Below are 15,480 nucleotides of genomic sequence, written 5' to 3' on the forward strand. Positions count from 1 at the left end.
AACACGCAAACATGCTCACAACTGGGCTAACATGCTGATGTGCAGGTATAGTTTACCAGGTATAGTTTACCATGTTCACCATCTTTGTTTAGAGTGTTAGCATGCAAACATTTGCTAATTAGCAGTAAACACAAAGTAGAGCAGAGGTGGATGGAAAAGTTATGTTTTGCAGAAATCTGGCTATAAACAAACATATTGGATATATAAAATTTTGACCACATGGTGTTGCTAGATGAAAAGTTACAAATAACAGATTTTTTGGCCACTTGGTGGCAGCAGAAACAAGTTGTGAACACAACACTGACATATCACCTTTTAAGTTCATATGGTGAACTTGTTAGCAAGCAGTTGCCTATTTACAAGTCCAGCAATTACGGAGCAGCATCATCTTTCATTTGGAGTTGTGCTTCTGGTCACCACACAAATGTAAGTCTAATATTCACTCTCTTTTAGCTCTGTTTTTGGTCTCTAAATCAACTAAATATCTTGCTCTTTAGCTGCTAAATTCTCCACTATGTTCACCAGCTAGTCACTAACTGCGTCTGCCGTTTGGTGCTCAGCAGGTAGTGTACAGTGGGTTTTCAGAGCTTTTTCATTGAAAACAGCTGCCTGCAGCGGCCGTAAACGACTCTATAGGAGCAGTAAGAGGGAACCAAAACAATAAAGTGACAGCTAGGGAGCTGAAACTTGTTATTAAACTTCATAAAGCCGAGGGGAGCTACAGATTCAGGTGTTAATTCTCTTTAAGTTCATCACGACAAGCAACCCCTTTTCACGTTGTCACAGTTTTTCACATTATTTGATACATTATTATAAAACTATTCATTATAGCCACTTTGAGGGATAACCAGTGTTATTACAATTCATCCTGAGGGGGACATGAACGTCTGAACCAAATGTCATTGCAATCCATCCAAGAGTTATCGACACATTTTCATAAAACCCACAAATGAGGGAAAAGTCAGCGGTTAGGATTCATGCTCTGGGCACCATGTCTGCACCAAATCTCCTGGCAATCCATCGAATAGTTGTTGAGCTATTTCAGTCCGGACCAAAGTGGTGGATCAGACAGACAGACATTGCCATCCCTAGAGCCACGCCGCTAAAGTGCACATGATCACCTTTATATTATGTAAGCACATCAGGCAATGTGCTCTTCGCCTTTATTGTCTCCTCTGGCTAATGTCTGCAGAATGAGCCCCATCAGACACAGCACCTGCTGCATCCATCCATGAATAGAGGGCACAGATGGCGGCCCTCATGCTAATTGTTCACCACTATAATACCACACACTCAGAACTGTGTGTTACAGTGTACAGTATAACCTGCTGGTGTCTACTGGTGCTTCCCAGCTCTGGAAAGACAAGTTGCTCAGGAGCTGGTACGTGGCAGACAGCTCTCACTCAGGTCATCACAATGGCACTGTCCAGCCGAGATAATTCTCTGCCCTTTTCCTGAACTCATCCCCTGGCATTGAGCTACGGGTAAATGTATTAAAATAGATTATCTCAGCTGTAGACAGGTATGGTGATGCGGAAGGTTAAGCTACTGTCTCCCTGGGTGGTACTGGTTCCCAAGGTCCATCAACAACAGTGTGTTGCTATATTGAGCGTACAGTTAGGTAAGGGCAACAAGTGGTTGTGGGGATCATGTAATGGTACTAGTTATTGTTCTTAATCATTCAGACCCATAACGAATATCTGCTGAGTCTCCATTAGTACCATCAGTATTAGGCCTACCTCCCCGAAGACTATTAATTAATCCAGTGCAGTTAGAAGAAATAGCTAATTCGAAAAGGCACGTGGAATAGCAACTTGGTCAGAAATTGATTTGTGGGGAGTGTACTGTAGATAACTGAGGAGCCATTAGGTTAACAGTCTGGGTTTAAATGTCATAACATCTGCAAACAATACTGGAGCTCCAGCAGAGCTGACATTTGCTTCTCTGGCAATTAGGGGGTTAGATGAGGAGGACGGGTGTTATGTTAATACCAATTAAATGTTTGATTCATTTTGAACTACATAAAACTCTAACAAACAGAGAGGTAAGTAACAGCTGGGTCGATAATGACAACTTCAAGCTTACTCATGGTGGGCGGAAGGATTTACCCAGCTCAGGATTATCTGGCTTTGTTTTCTTCTTGGACAATATAAGGCATGGAAATGGATTAGACAAAAGGCATAGATCAAAAGGAAACATTTAATAATACAAATATTTTATATAGCATCATGTACAGTCCAACATTGTGAAATGCAGTATATGAGTAGAACATTTCAAGAACTTTCTTGTCTGTAGTGATGGAGCAAAGTGAAAATAATCCTTCAGCAGAGTCTCTGTTTGAGTGTGCCTGACAGTCTCATGGGTGCATTGTAGAAAGCCTTGTCTTCTTGTCTCCCTGCATGGGAAGAATGTCTGTGATCCAGTATTGAAACAGTGAAGTGACTGCAGTGGTTTCCTCTAAAAGCACATAAGAGACAGAGAGCAACATTTCAGTTACAGCTGAGATTGCTGCTGACAACACAAAAGAGACGTATTTGCTGTTGTATTTTCTGCTTAATAAATCAAAATTTCCAGCTAGTGTTCAAATCTACCTCCTACCTCTTCAAGAGATTCAACCTAACACATCTGTTTCCCACCCAAAACAGAATCTTTCTTTTACTTATTCTTGAAAAAGTTAAAACTGAATTTAGTGAATCTATGCAGAACATACAATGAACAGTATAAAGGGGAGCAGTCCAGTCATTCATGAGGGGAACTCCAGGGTGCAGTAAAATATGCTCAAAGGAAATCTGCTTTGGACCTGCTCCTGCACTCAATTGATTGCCACTGCAAGGGTAGAGTGATGGAGTGAGGAGAGCTTTAGTGAACTCACTTGAAGAACTTTAAAAGCACACCTCTCCTAGAATGAGTCATTCACAATGAATTCTGCTCTGATGCAATCTGCTGGCGGAGTTGTATTTAAAAACAGCAGCATTTAAACAGTGAAATCGAAGCATGACTCATACAATATGACGGGTGTGGAGGGAGGTTAGAAAAGCTTTCAGGCAGCCGTGGAACAGGTGCATGGAGAGGCACAGCTGAAGCAGGCTCTATTATGGACTCTGCTCGCGAAATAGCAAACTGGTTTTTACACGGTGTTGTCTAGGCGACAGGTACAGACAGAGACAAGCGTCACTTTGTGGACACCGATATGGCTGTGGCCTGAATCTCCTGGCTGGTCTCTCTCACACACATACACTTGAGCGTGTGACAGCAGCAAAGTCCCTGCTGATCCTATTATGCAGCCAACTAGCCAACCATGCAAATGCACACACACACACACACACTAGTGTGGAAACGTGTCTGGGGACTCATGAGATGTTTTGGCTGTTGACAGAGTAAAGGCAAGATGAACAAGTTGAAACATGTTAGTTAACTCATAGTGGTGGTCACCTGTGTGTGAGATGTAATATGAACAAGACCAGCTTTAGTATTGCACATTAAGGGCAGGTAGGTACAGGTAAAGGCTGATAAAGGCAAGTAAGGGCAGGTATACTCAGGTCAACGAAGTGCCTAGGGTGGATCCCAGCAAGAAGAGGCTAGTATGGGCAGGGATGGGCATGAATGCATCTAACAAGCATAGAGCAGCTTTAAGTACAAGCAAAGATCCCAACATTTTCTTCTGATGTAACCTTCCATGACTTTCTATAACAAAATGTCACTGACCTGCAGACATAGGAGAAGTGTTGTAGAGCTCCTCCAGTGCCTTTTCCAGTTTGTCTGTCGCTTTCTGCGAAACAAAGGCCTTGAGGCTGTAGAGCTGCTTCAGGACAGAGGTGGGCTTGCATCCGCTGGCTATGCTGCCCAGAAGGTCATCCACTGTCTCAGCCAGGAGAGGAAGCTTGTCTGTTCGCAACGAGGCTGGAGGAGCACAGAAGAAGTGAGAGGGGGTCTGTTAATTAAGAAGGCATCAACGTCATAATTTAGCATTTTATCTAACATTAAAGTGTAATCCAACTGGAGCTGACAAAACAAAAAAACTTTATACATTGCACTAAATATAGAGCAACAGTTGTTTAACACGTAATTTTATATTTTTTACTTATATAACCGTTCCCTCTGCTACACTTAACTGTCTAGACTCTGTGTAATCACAAGTTTATTTTTTCATTTACAAAGCCAGACTGGGTGAATCTCATATCTGTGCAGTCTCACCATTTATTATTAGTCTCGTTCATTTACCAGGCACCTCTACCAGGTATCGAGGAGCCTTCTCTTATTTTGAACATGGCCTAATCTACAGCACACCCTGCAGCTTAATGAACTTGTTTCTCTAGGCGAGTTCAAAGCCTTGATTAAAAACTCAGTGACTGAAGAGTGCAATTGCTTTCTGTAAACTGGATTTAGTTTTGTCAGTCTGCTGCAAGTAATCCCTATATTAAACATAATTTAATTTGTAACTTTTAGAATATCTGAAACATCGTAACTTTTGTAATATTGGGGTATCTTGGCTTGGTTTCCTTTAAAATAAATGTTAAATACATAAATCAAAGCTGTTTAAATGATTTCCAGTTAGCACTCAGATATAGATACATCTGGCAACTAAAAAATGTTCAGACACTTAAGTGACTTAATGGCACTGCAATTGTAGCTCTTACACTTTCATCCATCACATCACTCCATCATGTCCAAAAGAAGCCCAGATGTGCTGTGGCAGAAGTGCAATGAATTCTGTTCTCACTGTTTTCATTAACATGCTTTCAGCATTTGGCAGAATTTAATTATGTGTTTGTAAACTTCAGCCTAGGAAGCTACAAGCTTTGTGCATCATAGCACCCAAAATTGATCAAAATCAAACTACTCCCTGGCAGGATGTTCATGTTCCAGATATTAACATTAAATGAGCTCAAGCTTTAGCAAGGGCAACAAGATTTAGCACAGAGGACATAAGAAATCAGCTGATCAAAAAAGACAAACACAGCTCTGCTCGATGCTTACAATCTGACATATAGATTTCCATTGTTGTTCTGAGGAAGTCTGACACCTCAGCAGCTCTCCTCTCGTTATCTTCCTCCTCCCCATCTTTTTGGTACGTGAACTCCAGGGCAGCGGCCCGGGGCATCAGACCCATGGAGAGCAGCTTCTCTTTGTGCCGTTTCTTCTTCAGCTTCCTCTTCTTGTTCCTGCTAATGCGCTCTCCTCCCTCATCCACAAGTGTCTCACTCTGACCTGTACTGGACTCACTCACTGGAGCTGCTCCATCTTTCCCAGAGTCTTGATGGAGGGTTGGTTTTCTTTTCCTTCTTCTCCATTTTCTTTTCTCTTCCTCTTTATCTTGGTCTAGTCCTTCATTGCTATCATGGACGCTCTCGTCTGTGGGCAACAAGATGGTAAACTCTTGATTAGTTTAAAACATTGTTCAACTTAATCAATTCATTACAATCTCCATATGGACCTCTACTCTTGAGCAAAAGCTAACATCAGATTCTTGTATTCACATTGTTAAAAGAATAGATTCTGTGTCACATATTGGAGGCGGGTGGGTTTCACCTAAGAAATGCCGACACACAGGCTAAAACCAGTAGGGGGTTTGAGTCTCAGTAATGTCCAATAATGTGGCATTAAGGGCTAAGAGATTGCAGGTTTCCTCGCAGCCAATCACTGCACCAGCTGATTCCACTAATTAGATACTCTGTCTTTTTAGCTGATTGCATTCTAATCAGCAAAATCAGCTGGTGTGGTTACTGATTGAAAAGAAACCTGCTGGATCTTGGCCTTACATGGAACAAAATTGAAGAACAACAACGAATCAGTATACTGTATGCTTGATGTTTTTGATGTTATATGGTGCGTCTTGGCAGAATAGCAGTCTATTCATTCTTTATGTAATGATAATGTACAATAAAATCTACATCTCCCGTGCTGCTTTTAACAATTCCCTTCATTTTGAATCCAGCACTGTGATGAAAGATGAAAGGGGCCAACGCTCAGGTTATGCATTAGCTGTTCATTGTGCTTACACACAGACAAAATTACTGCATTCCTCCTACCTTATGGAAATCATCATTAAAGCTCCTGCAGTTCTGTTTTAGCTTTGCAGTTTGATTTCTTTTGCTGTTGTTTGTTTCTAGGTACATTTTTTTTAATCAGTGTTACATCTCTCTTCTTATATCTTATTCCTTCAACTTAACCAAGAATGACTAGAGCTAAACTGTGAGTCCCTTCAGAAACGGCACTCTCTGGCTGAGCAGCTTCCTCTCCGCCTCATCGCAAATCCCCTCTCCTTAACAACTCAAGAGGCATTGAGAGGTCAAAGAAACCAGCTCCCATCGAATTCTTAGTGACCCATTCACACTGGCTACCATCCAGCTCATAATGCAGCTGCGAAAGTGGCAGAGCAACAACGACCAATTCTGAAAACCAATTCGAGAGGAGCCACTGCTCAATTTAATCTAACATGGACTGTAGTGATGACAAACAAAAGTCACTTACAGGACTTGTCTATATGAGCATCAATGAAGAAAAAGGTGAAAATGAACTTGAACTTGCTGTCATTTTGTTACTCATCTGATAGACCCACTGGGCAGCACTGCCCCATTTGCTGCGCTCACATGAGTGCACTCAGTCACATCTTTTCCAGTGGATGTACAAATATGCGATATCTATGGTGATTTTTATTAATTCTGTCCTTTTGTGGTAGAATGAAAATGAGCACAAGAATCTCACATCAATGTGTTGCTCAGCATAGAGGAAAAGATCATTCTTTCAAGCCTAAATGCACTTCTTTAATACCTCTGTCACACAGGAATTGAAAAACACTAAAAATAGGGAGTAAATATCATGCCTTGGCATGATAACTTGAGAGACAGTAGTGCACACTTTTGTAGTCCACTGCAACCTACAGCAGGTACAGTAACACAGAATCAGCCCAAAAAAATGTATTGACAAGAGCCCATAAATATGGAAGAAGATTTTAGATGACTTGTGTTTCCATATCTCACTATCTAAGACTATGAGTTCAGACTGCACTGGAACCATGTAAACAGTGTGGAGATAGATCTTGTAATTCAAGACTACCATAGAGGTTGTCTTATTCACTCTTAATAGATGAAACATTACCATATCACATCAACTAGTTATTGTTGTACTGTTTCTGTAATATTATATTGATGGATCTATTATCACGAAACCTTTATGAAGCCCAATCCAATCTGACCTTAAACAGGACTTTGGATTGCAGTTTCCATCAAGGCTCACTGCCCACTGAATCAAAAATGTGATTCAATTAAGGCACTGTTAGGCTGACGAGTGCATTTAATCAAACTTAACCTCATCACTCATTCTAGTGGGCACCTTTAGACACTGCACTGTCTCAGCCAACAAATCTCTTCTATTTCGTTGAGGTTAAGCAGAAGCCTGTCAGGTGGAGGGAGGTCTGCATTAAGGAAGATGATGAGTACAGAGACACGTGTAATGAGCCAGGACTCTTATTACAGTGTGATCATTCCACCGGTTTATGATGAGAGAAAGTGCAGACAGAGTGCAGACAAAATAAACAGTCTTTAAATGATGCATAGCAACGGCAGCGTGTGTGACTTTTCTTTGAATCAAATTTCCATCCAACTCTTCTCATCACACCTCAAGAACATTCCACCTTGGCATTAACTTCACCTCACAATTCACCCTCAAAGATGGCGTCAACAAGGGTTAAGTATCTACGTTGTAGAAGTTTACACTGACAAACAACACATTCAGTAGACAAATCAAAATGAAAATCACGCAGGCTCAACACCAACTGCACTGCATTCAGGTTCTCCTCAGTTCAGAAACACAATTGACTATCACTGTCTGTTTCCCTAAACTAGAGTGGCAGAGACAATCAAAAAGAGTGACTTTAATACTAGAGAGAGCCAACCTGGTGATACCCCATGCTGTAAATCTCTCCTAGCTTTATGGTGCACAGCGCAAGTCCATAAATGTAAGATTATGGTCGTCTTACCAGCTGGGTCCTCGGCACTATTTATACTTTCTAGTTGGGGGAGTGTGACGGATTTCTCTGAATCTGTCTTGTAGTCTGCAGGAGGAAGTAGGACCGTGTACATTCGCCTGCCCAGATTGGCTGCACCCTGTGTCTTCCCTGCATCTCCTGAGACAGACATGGCAAATAAAAGGAGGTCATAAACCCCAATGGTAAGAGCAGCCAGGTGGCACCAATTCTGCGTGTATGATGTGTTGGTATTTTAATGTGTGTATTTTGAAAAAAGGGAAAAGAGAAATGAAGATAAAGTCAGAAAAGAAATAATGTTTTCCAAATAAATTGACTTGGTACTTTTGTAAGCAGCAAGTATCACTGATGAACTACATGTAATCTTACCAGTGGCAGTGTCCTCTTGAGAGGCTTTTCTTTTCACATAGGTTCGTTTGGCTAGGGCCTCTACAATGCTTGGTGGGCTGGACTCCTGCTCCAATTTGGGAGCTGCAGGGTAAAGCTTCTGGAGTACTTTTGATTGAAATGCTAAGTGACATGAGACATAGGACAAAAAATAGACCACATAACACTACATGTTAATCAGATGAATTGGAGATATCTGATATCTTCTTAGTACTTAAGGAAAACATCAACCTTAAACGTCATGCTAAAATCTGTCAGTTTAACAATGCAATTCAATCACGCGTGGAGTGGGCTTAATGTGCAAAGCAAGTTATCAACCCCATATGTGTTTCCATTGTAGAAAAAAGGATGAAGTCAAAGAAGCTACCAGCTTGAAAGAGGTGCTGCTTTATGGATCATGTGCATGTTGTGGGTACTATATTACTATAATAATAATAATAATAATAACACTACACTGTACCCCAAAGACTGCAAAATACCCTACCACTCATTTAAATGAGTATTTTTCCAATACAACTCTACAAAGCATCATTAAGCTTTCAGAAATCGCCAGTAGGTTTTACAAGGTATTATATAGTGTCAGCGTAACCTGCTATTGACACGTTACAATTACTTTGTATTGGACATCGGTATCGGAGCACGGTGTGGGGACAAAAACAGCGTATCTATCGTTTGACATAGGAACACGTGCATTTGTTTACAACATACAGACCTACTTAACGCCAGCCCGCTAGCCACGTTAGCTAGCTAATTGCATACAAGTGTTTTGAGTTTTTGTATGAGATTAATAATGTTGTCGACGACACCGGTGATGCTCACCTTCTTTCTTACGTGCCATGTCGAGTCATATGAGTGGAAGCGAAGAGGACGGAAACGTAAATGTAACATATGGCTATAGCTAATATGCTAGCAAGCTAGCTAAGTTAGCTACACAGCCTGCTAGCTTTTAAAATTAGCTCTCTTCATAACAAAGGTTACATCAACGTCACACACCGGTGAAATAACGTGTTGGTGTTAAAGATAGCCAAAGGAATGGCTAGGGTTACTTAAAAAACTTTGTCAGCTACGCTTGTCAAAGTGCAATAATGCCCGGACTCCTCCAGCTGCACTTCCTCCACCAGGCAACAGCTCACAGACTGGCAGCAGAACTGACTGCATAGGAAGAAGTCGCTTGGTCCAGTCGCTCCGATTTCCATTCAAACCAATGGCAATTTAATGTAGCATTAGTTGTCAGAAAAGACATGTACCCTGTATAACATGCATCAATATATTGTTTTGATCAGTCTAATCCATTCTTCAAATCGGCATATAACGCAGGTTTGTTTAATATAATATGTAGAATATCATGGCATTCTTTGGAACTGCTCGACCACTGTGTATTTGATGAAAAAGGCAGACAGTAAGTTATAATAAGTTTACATTTTACTGAGGCAGTTTGCTTCTGTGATATTAAATGTAATACGAATTAAAATTTGAATCCTAGTACTTCGAAAATGATCTTAAGTCACTTTCGCATGCGTGTCTTCCTACCAAAATAATGCCCAAATAATTTTTGCGGTCAATTTAAATTGCCAACTTTCTTTCATGAAGTGTGATGAGTGCGATGCATCAGACTAGAGCTCCCCATGTGTTTGAATTCTGTAATAACAGCGGTTTTGGGCGTGCGCACACCAAGCCAGCTGTAGGACGGGGTGGAAGCGAGATGAGAATACTAAGCAGGCACCTCATGGCTCAGCATCAGCACCGGGCTGAGTTAGGATTTGCGCACCCTCCAAACTTGGCTTGGGACCTCAGCATGTGAACGGGCTTTGCAGGAAGAGGATCCACCTAGAATGTCAGCTCTGAAGAAGGTAAACCCCCCTCTCTCTCTTATTAATCTTTGAGCACATATTTAACTCCTAGAATATGACATGTGCAGGATTCAAACATTGCATTTTATCATCTTACAGTAAAGGAGAAGATGTATGCAGTAGTGAAAAATGGGTGTGTGTTTCAGCAGTTTGGTTGCAGGATTTTCTTACTTGTGTAATGTAATCAGACTTTTGGACTGTTGGCTTTTTCAAAATGATAAAATTGTAAAACCCTTCCATAATTATTTAAACTATATTAAGTGCCAAAATTCAAATTTGTTTAAATATGGCCAGTCGCCCCACAATAAACAAAATATATTATGATTTTTGCATCACTTTTGCATGCATATGAATTTTGTTCACCACTCCCCAGATTTGCCTCATAGATGTCACTCCTGCACTTACATTTATCCCTGAGGAGGAGGCTTGGTTGAGGAGCATTTCAGGCAGAAAAAAGCCCTCTAAGTACAAGGTTAACTTCTCAAATGGATGTTATTTCAGGTTTGATCTCCCCCAGACTCCTGTTGCGCAATGCACGTAATACTGTATGTACCATGCCGACTGTAGCCTCTGTGGGTGGATGAGCTTCACTGACTGTCTGACAGAGCCCAGCACTGGCAATCCTGAATGAGAGTGGAGCTCCATACAGCTTAACAAAAGAAGGCATTGGAAGAGTTGTGGGTTTTGTAAGAATCAAGGTAATACACAGACCCGTGTAAGCATGTTACATAATACCTAGCAGTGAACAAGGCATTGAACAGCATATGCACAATTTCCACAAGCCCTCTGGTTAATCAAGTAGTGAGACTTGTACTGTGAATGGGTGATTATTACTGCTGTAGGAATCCAGCCTCTTTTGTTGTTGGGGATGTTGCAAGATTAGAAATATTTAACTGCCTGTTTGTGTAAAAAGCTTGTCTTTATTGTCAGTTGTACACTGACACATCATGTTGTTTAAGATTCAGCGCAGTTGCAAGTGTTGATGTCTCAGCTCCAATAGATTTCCATGATTGAGCGACACAAAAAGAAGGGAAGTTGTATAGAATGCCTGCTTCAGCACTGCTGCCGAATCCACAGCAAATACACAGTACTCAGCACACACTGTGAGTGACAAAGTGCTGGCTGCCAGCACTCACATCCTCAGACATCATAATCACAGAGGTGCTATAAATAGGGGACCATATTCATTGCAATGCTTTAGATGCTCAATGGAGTTATTGCTGTTCACCCTTGTGGCAAGACGTTTTTCCAAGATACTCCTCGATGCTCTACTCCTACCTCAATAATATAAAAAGTCTTTATTTTTAGACAGTAGTGGTCAGCCAGCCCTTCCTCAATGACACGCAACTGCTTGGGTGAAACTTTGACGTGGAAGTGATGGTCTTTTCCCCTCTCTAGTCTCTGAAACTAAGGGTGCACTGCACAGCAGTTCATACATGGAAACTGCATTTTCTGCCATAGTAACAAGCATGTTTTATTTCGAGTCCTGGAAAAGTGTCCCATGTTCATTCATTATGCAGGTGGCAAGAAGTGCTATAATGGCACCAAGCAGTCAGAAGGAAATGTAATTACTTTTAATTAAGTATCTTTGTGTGTGTGGGTTTGTGTGTATACAGTGCAGTGTGTGGATGTGCATGTGCAATATATATGCATATGTAGCTTGTCTATACCTAAAAGAGAGGGAACCTGTGGGTGGACGGGTGCCAGGTGGCAGGTGAGAAATACATGTCACCTCTATAAGTCCTTATGTGACAGATGAAAAATAAATTACTTGTCAGCTTAACAGCTTTAGGGGGGCCCCCACCTTTCACCTCATGCACATCACCCCCTCTGCTTTAAACCAGCAGACTAATCAGTCTTTCAATAAAAGCCTGATGATTCATATGAGATGGAGAAATCTTTACTCATCCTACCAGGCAATTTCTTTACTTAAAAAGATGAGAGCCAAATCAAAAGCTACCACTTGCGTACAAAGAATAAAGGACAAAAACAAACTAATTGGAAACTGACACTATTTCCCATCAGAAGCACTTTGCAATTGAAGGTAGCTTGTCTCGGGATATTTCCAATGCTGCTGTCAAATTGCTTGCATGCACAGGCACACACGCACATACATGCCCACACAAATAGACTCTTACAGAGTTGTCAATGGGAAGCTTGTATGGACTTTGCCTACTTGGCAGGGACACGATAACGCTCTCATAATCTGTTTCAAGATGCATAGAAAATTTGAAATGCTACATTTATGCGTGTGATGATGTCATTTTGGTCTACAGGGGGAGAGGAGCAGCGGCGTATGTAGACTAGTCTGACTAAGTAAATGTTGAAACATTCAGCAGGCTCTTTTCTTATTCATCCACTCATTGCTTTATCCCTCCATGTCCCATTCTTCTTATCCTTCTTCTCTCTCACTTTAATACTTTCTATTACCTGACCTAGTCATGCACATGCTTACGCTTTCTCTCCCACTGTCTCTGTATTTCCTCTTTTTATGTCTCTGTTCATTCCCTGATGAATGGCTCCCTACATCTGTCAGAGTTTGGCTTCAGTAGAGGGATGCAGAGGGAATGGAGTGGATGGATGGGACAGGGTTTTATGAATCTAATAATGCATGAAAGCCAAGTGTGTGTACTGTATATACAGTATGTGAGTCTGTGTGTGTGTGTGTGTGTGTGTGTGTGTGTGTGTGTGTGTGTGTGTGCATACATACCTATGCACCACCACTACTCAGTTAATCACCTTTGTGCTGTGGTGGGCACAGATCTTCCATGCAGGTGGGCTGTCATTGCATTCTCCCTGTGTTACTGTTACTGCAATAGCTGACACATAGCCCTAAGTCAGATGTGACTCATTACAAGGTCCATTAGCAAGCTGGTATACTATCTGTAACCTATTCTAATTGCACAGTCATAAATACAGACAGTTTGATCCCAGTTTTTAATGTCATCATTTATGATGATTTTACCAGGCTGCCTATGTCAGGCAGACTAGTACATTTTCATCATAACAGCAGCTGTCCTTTGAAAGTTGGCACAGTAGAGAGACGGCTGCCCGTGTCTCTTGTCAGCTGTATGCCTTTGAAACTCTGCGACTAGAGACAAAGGTAAATCATCTCATGGTCTAAAAGGTATTATAAATTTGTCCCTTAAAGCCCACTGTGTTAACACTGTCAAAATGCGAAATTTGATACTAATGCAAGTGCAAGACCCTGTACAACTCCAAGTGTAGTTGAGGTCTCACGTGTATATGTATGAGTCCTAATAGTATTGCCGTTGGCGAAAGGCCCAGCTCTTTACCAGACCTTTTAAACCAAGCAATGAACTTGAATATATCGGCTTAATAAAATAGCCCACTCTAGTGAAGGACATCAAGGCAGTAGAATTTTTCATTGGGACAGGTCTAAGAGATTTGATTAAGCTCCAGAGAATTACTTAATGCTTTAATTGTCCTAATGTGGTCAAGATGTTTAACATAAATGCTGTATGCTGCTGTTGCAATGATTATTGTGCACATAGGTGGGTTTCTAACTATGGCTCATTTTCACTATCCCCCTCCAACTTTGGGCAAATGCGTTTATGGCTCTATTATTGGCCATTCCTGTTGATGATTTCTTAATGCTCCACCCTTGGATTTTAGGTCAAACTTTGGCCTCTGTTCGACCCTGCAAACACATCCCTGCACTTTTCCTGCCTCCATGCATGAGCGCCTGGAAGGGATCACAGCTCCACATTTTTCCTTTCATCTACATTCCTATCCATGTCACAGGTCATACATTAAGTTTGCTGCCTGCCTGTGTCCTACACGAGCATTAATCTAGTGAGTTAGGAGTCATGTGGTACGTGTTTTAGTACAAATGTCTACTAAAACGTACCAAATGCGTAGTAAAGTGGTATCTCTCAGACTGAAATTGCTGTAAAGTTCACATTTCATACTGATGTTTTTCTAATGACAGTGGAGGGCCCTGGAATGCTGGATGTAATGAAGGCCACACATTTGACACACTGTGTCAGAGAGGTATCAATTGAACTCTGTGGTAATTTTTGAGGCCCTAGTTTGTGGTATTGTACTATTGGACTGCATGATGTTGAAAAAGGTTTTTCTAATATTTTGTCCATTTCTGTGTGTCGTATCTCTTTTAGCTATTGCTGGGGTGAGTGGTCACAGTGCAAATCTTATCTTCTGCTCAATCTGCACACCATTCATTTGCTTTGCCTGGGTAAGAAAGGAACAGACAGCGCTTAAGGCAGACAGGAAGAGCTTTGAAATGCATTGGAGTGACTCCATTTCCTGTCCATCCTCTCAGATCTCCATTAGCTCACCAAAAGTTGCACTCTAGCCCTCAGCAGCAGGCGCCAAGATATCCTATTATACACTGCCACTTGTGATAATTGCTTGTACCCAGCAGTAATAGCGCGTGGAGATTGGTAGTGAGTCTGTATGTTTGTGTGTGTGCACATGTGTCTGTGTGTGTTTATGTGCCCGGTATGTAGACAGGTATTTCCTTTGTGAACATCCTGAAACACCACTGGGACAAGAGTGGTTCCTGTTGACTGCTCTCTGCCGTGGTCAAACTAGGCTGTGTTGCCCCGAGCCTCAGATCATGTGCAGAGCCATTAAATGAACCTGGTGCATTGGAGCCTGACTTGTTTGGAGGCATTTACACCAAAGTCTAGTACAACTAGGCTGACAGGGTTCACACACATATCTCACTGTGGTCACTAATGTGAGAAAAAGTAGAAGTTCAACAACCAGTCTCATGAGGTGGGCTCCATCAAACAGTAGATAAAACAATCTCCCAGACAAATGGATAGGGGGAAAGTAATCAGCACTTTTATATCTGGGGTCATTTTCAGAGAGCTGATATCAAAGAGAAAAGTTTCTTCATGGACTCAGATGGCTTGTGACTCACCTGAGCCCATTTGATTGTTCATCTCAGTTAATGAGCATGCATTTGGTTGTTTCTCTCTTCTTCCGCTTCTGCCTCAACAGTCTTTGTGTTTGTCTCTCTTGAGTGCTCTTATACTGTAAAGTATGTCTCTGTGAAAAGAGGCACGTAGCTCAAAACCTGCTTTGTTCAAGACATGTGACTATATTTAAACCAACAATCAAAAAGTAAAAAAAAATCCATAAGCCTTGTTTTTCTGTTTATTCTCAGAAAAAAACACCTCCTGAATAACTTAAATGGATGCAGTAGTGAATTTCCATGTGCTACTCGCTACTCTAGCCTAGAAGCTCATCTCATTTTTATTTGATGAGTCA

At 41.4% G+C, this 15,480-nt stretch overlaps 2 protein-coding genes across 5 annotated transcripts in view; one reads left to right on the top strand and one right to left on the bottom strand.

Annotated features, from left to right (window-relative positions):
• Positions 1 to 2,185: 2,185 nt before the first annotated feature.
• On the bottom strand, positions 2,186 to 9,499 carry LOC122861792 (glutamate-rich protein 1). 2 transcript variants are annotated; one of them, XM_044166682.1, is made up of 6 exons: positions 9,191 to 9,497; positions 8,354 to 8,494; positions 7,979 to 8,125; positions 4,978 to 5,352; positions 3,706 to 3,900; positions 2,186 to 2,457 (listed from the first exon to the last, which is right to left on the bottom strand). In XM_044166682.1, exons 1-6 carry the CDS (start codon positions 9,207 to 9,209, stop codon positions 2,357 to 2,359), a joined length of 978 nt encoding a protein of 325 aa, XP_044022617.1. In that variant the 5' UTR covers positions 9,210 to 9,497; the 3' UTR covers positions 2,186 to 2,356. The 2 variants fall into 2 exon arrangements, with proteins under 2 accessions (XP_044022617.1, XP_044022618.1); XM_044166683.1 differs by lacking the exon at positions 7,979 to 8,125 and having other exon boundaries at positions 9,191 to 9,499.
• The window catches only part of dlgap2a (discs, large (Drosophila) homolog-associated protein 2a), a 164,545-nt gene continuing 157,105 nt past the window's right edge, over positions 8,041 to 15,480 (top strand). Inside the window, exons 1-2 of one of the 3 annotated variants that reach the window (XM_044166680.1) lie at positions 8,041 to 8,169; positions 10,022 to 10,221. In XM_044166680.1, the coding sequence (XP_044022615.1) occupies positions 10,204 to 10,221 (18 nt within the window). In that variant the 5' untranslated portion in view covers positions 8,041 to 8,169; positions 10,022 to 10,203. Of the gene's footprint in view, positions 8,170 to 9,653; positions 10,222 to 15,480 lie in introns of those variants that run through there. The other 2 variants (XM_044166676.1, XM_044166672.1) reach the window with 2 other exon arrangements.

The sequence above is a fragment of the Siniperca chuatsi genome, linkage group LG15, assembly GCF_020085105.1.
Source record: "Siniperca chuatsi isolate FFG_IHB_CAS linkage group LG15, ASM2008510v1, whole genome shotgun sequence".
In the NCBI taxonomy this organism is placed as follows: domain Eukaryota; kingdom Metazoa; phylum Chordata; class Actinopteri; order Centrarchiformes; family Sinipercidae; genus Siniperca; species Siniperca chuatsi.

Excerpts from the sequence above, each read along its gene's own strand:
- LOC122861792 (XM_044166682.1), bottom strand. Across the intron at positions 5,353-7,978 it reads TAGTGCCGAGGACCCAGCTG|ACGAGAGCGTCCATGATAGC; the intron begins GTAAGACGACCA and ends TGTTGCCCACAG. Across the intron at positions 2,458-3,705 it reads CACTTCTCCTATGTCTGCAG|AGGAAACCACTGCAGTCACT; the intron begins GTCAGTGACATT and ends ATGTGCTTTTAG.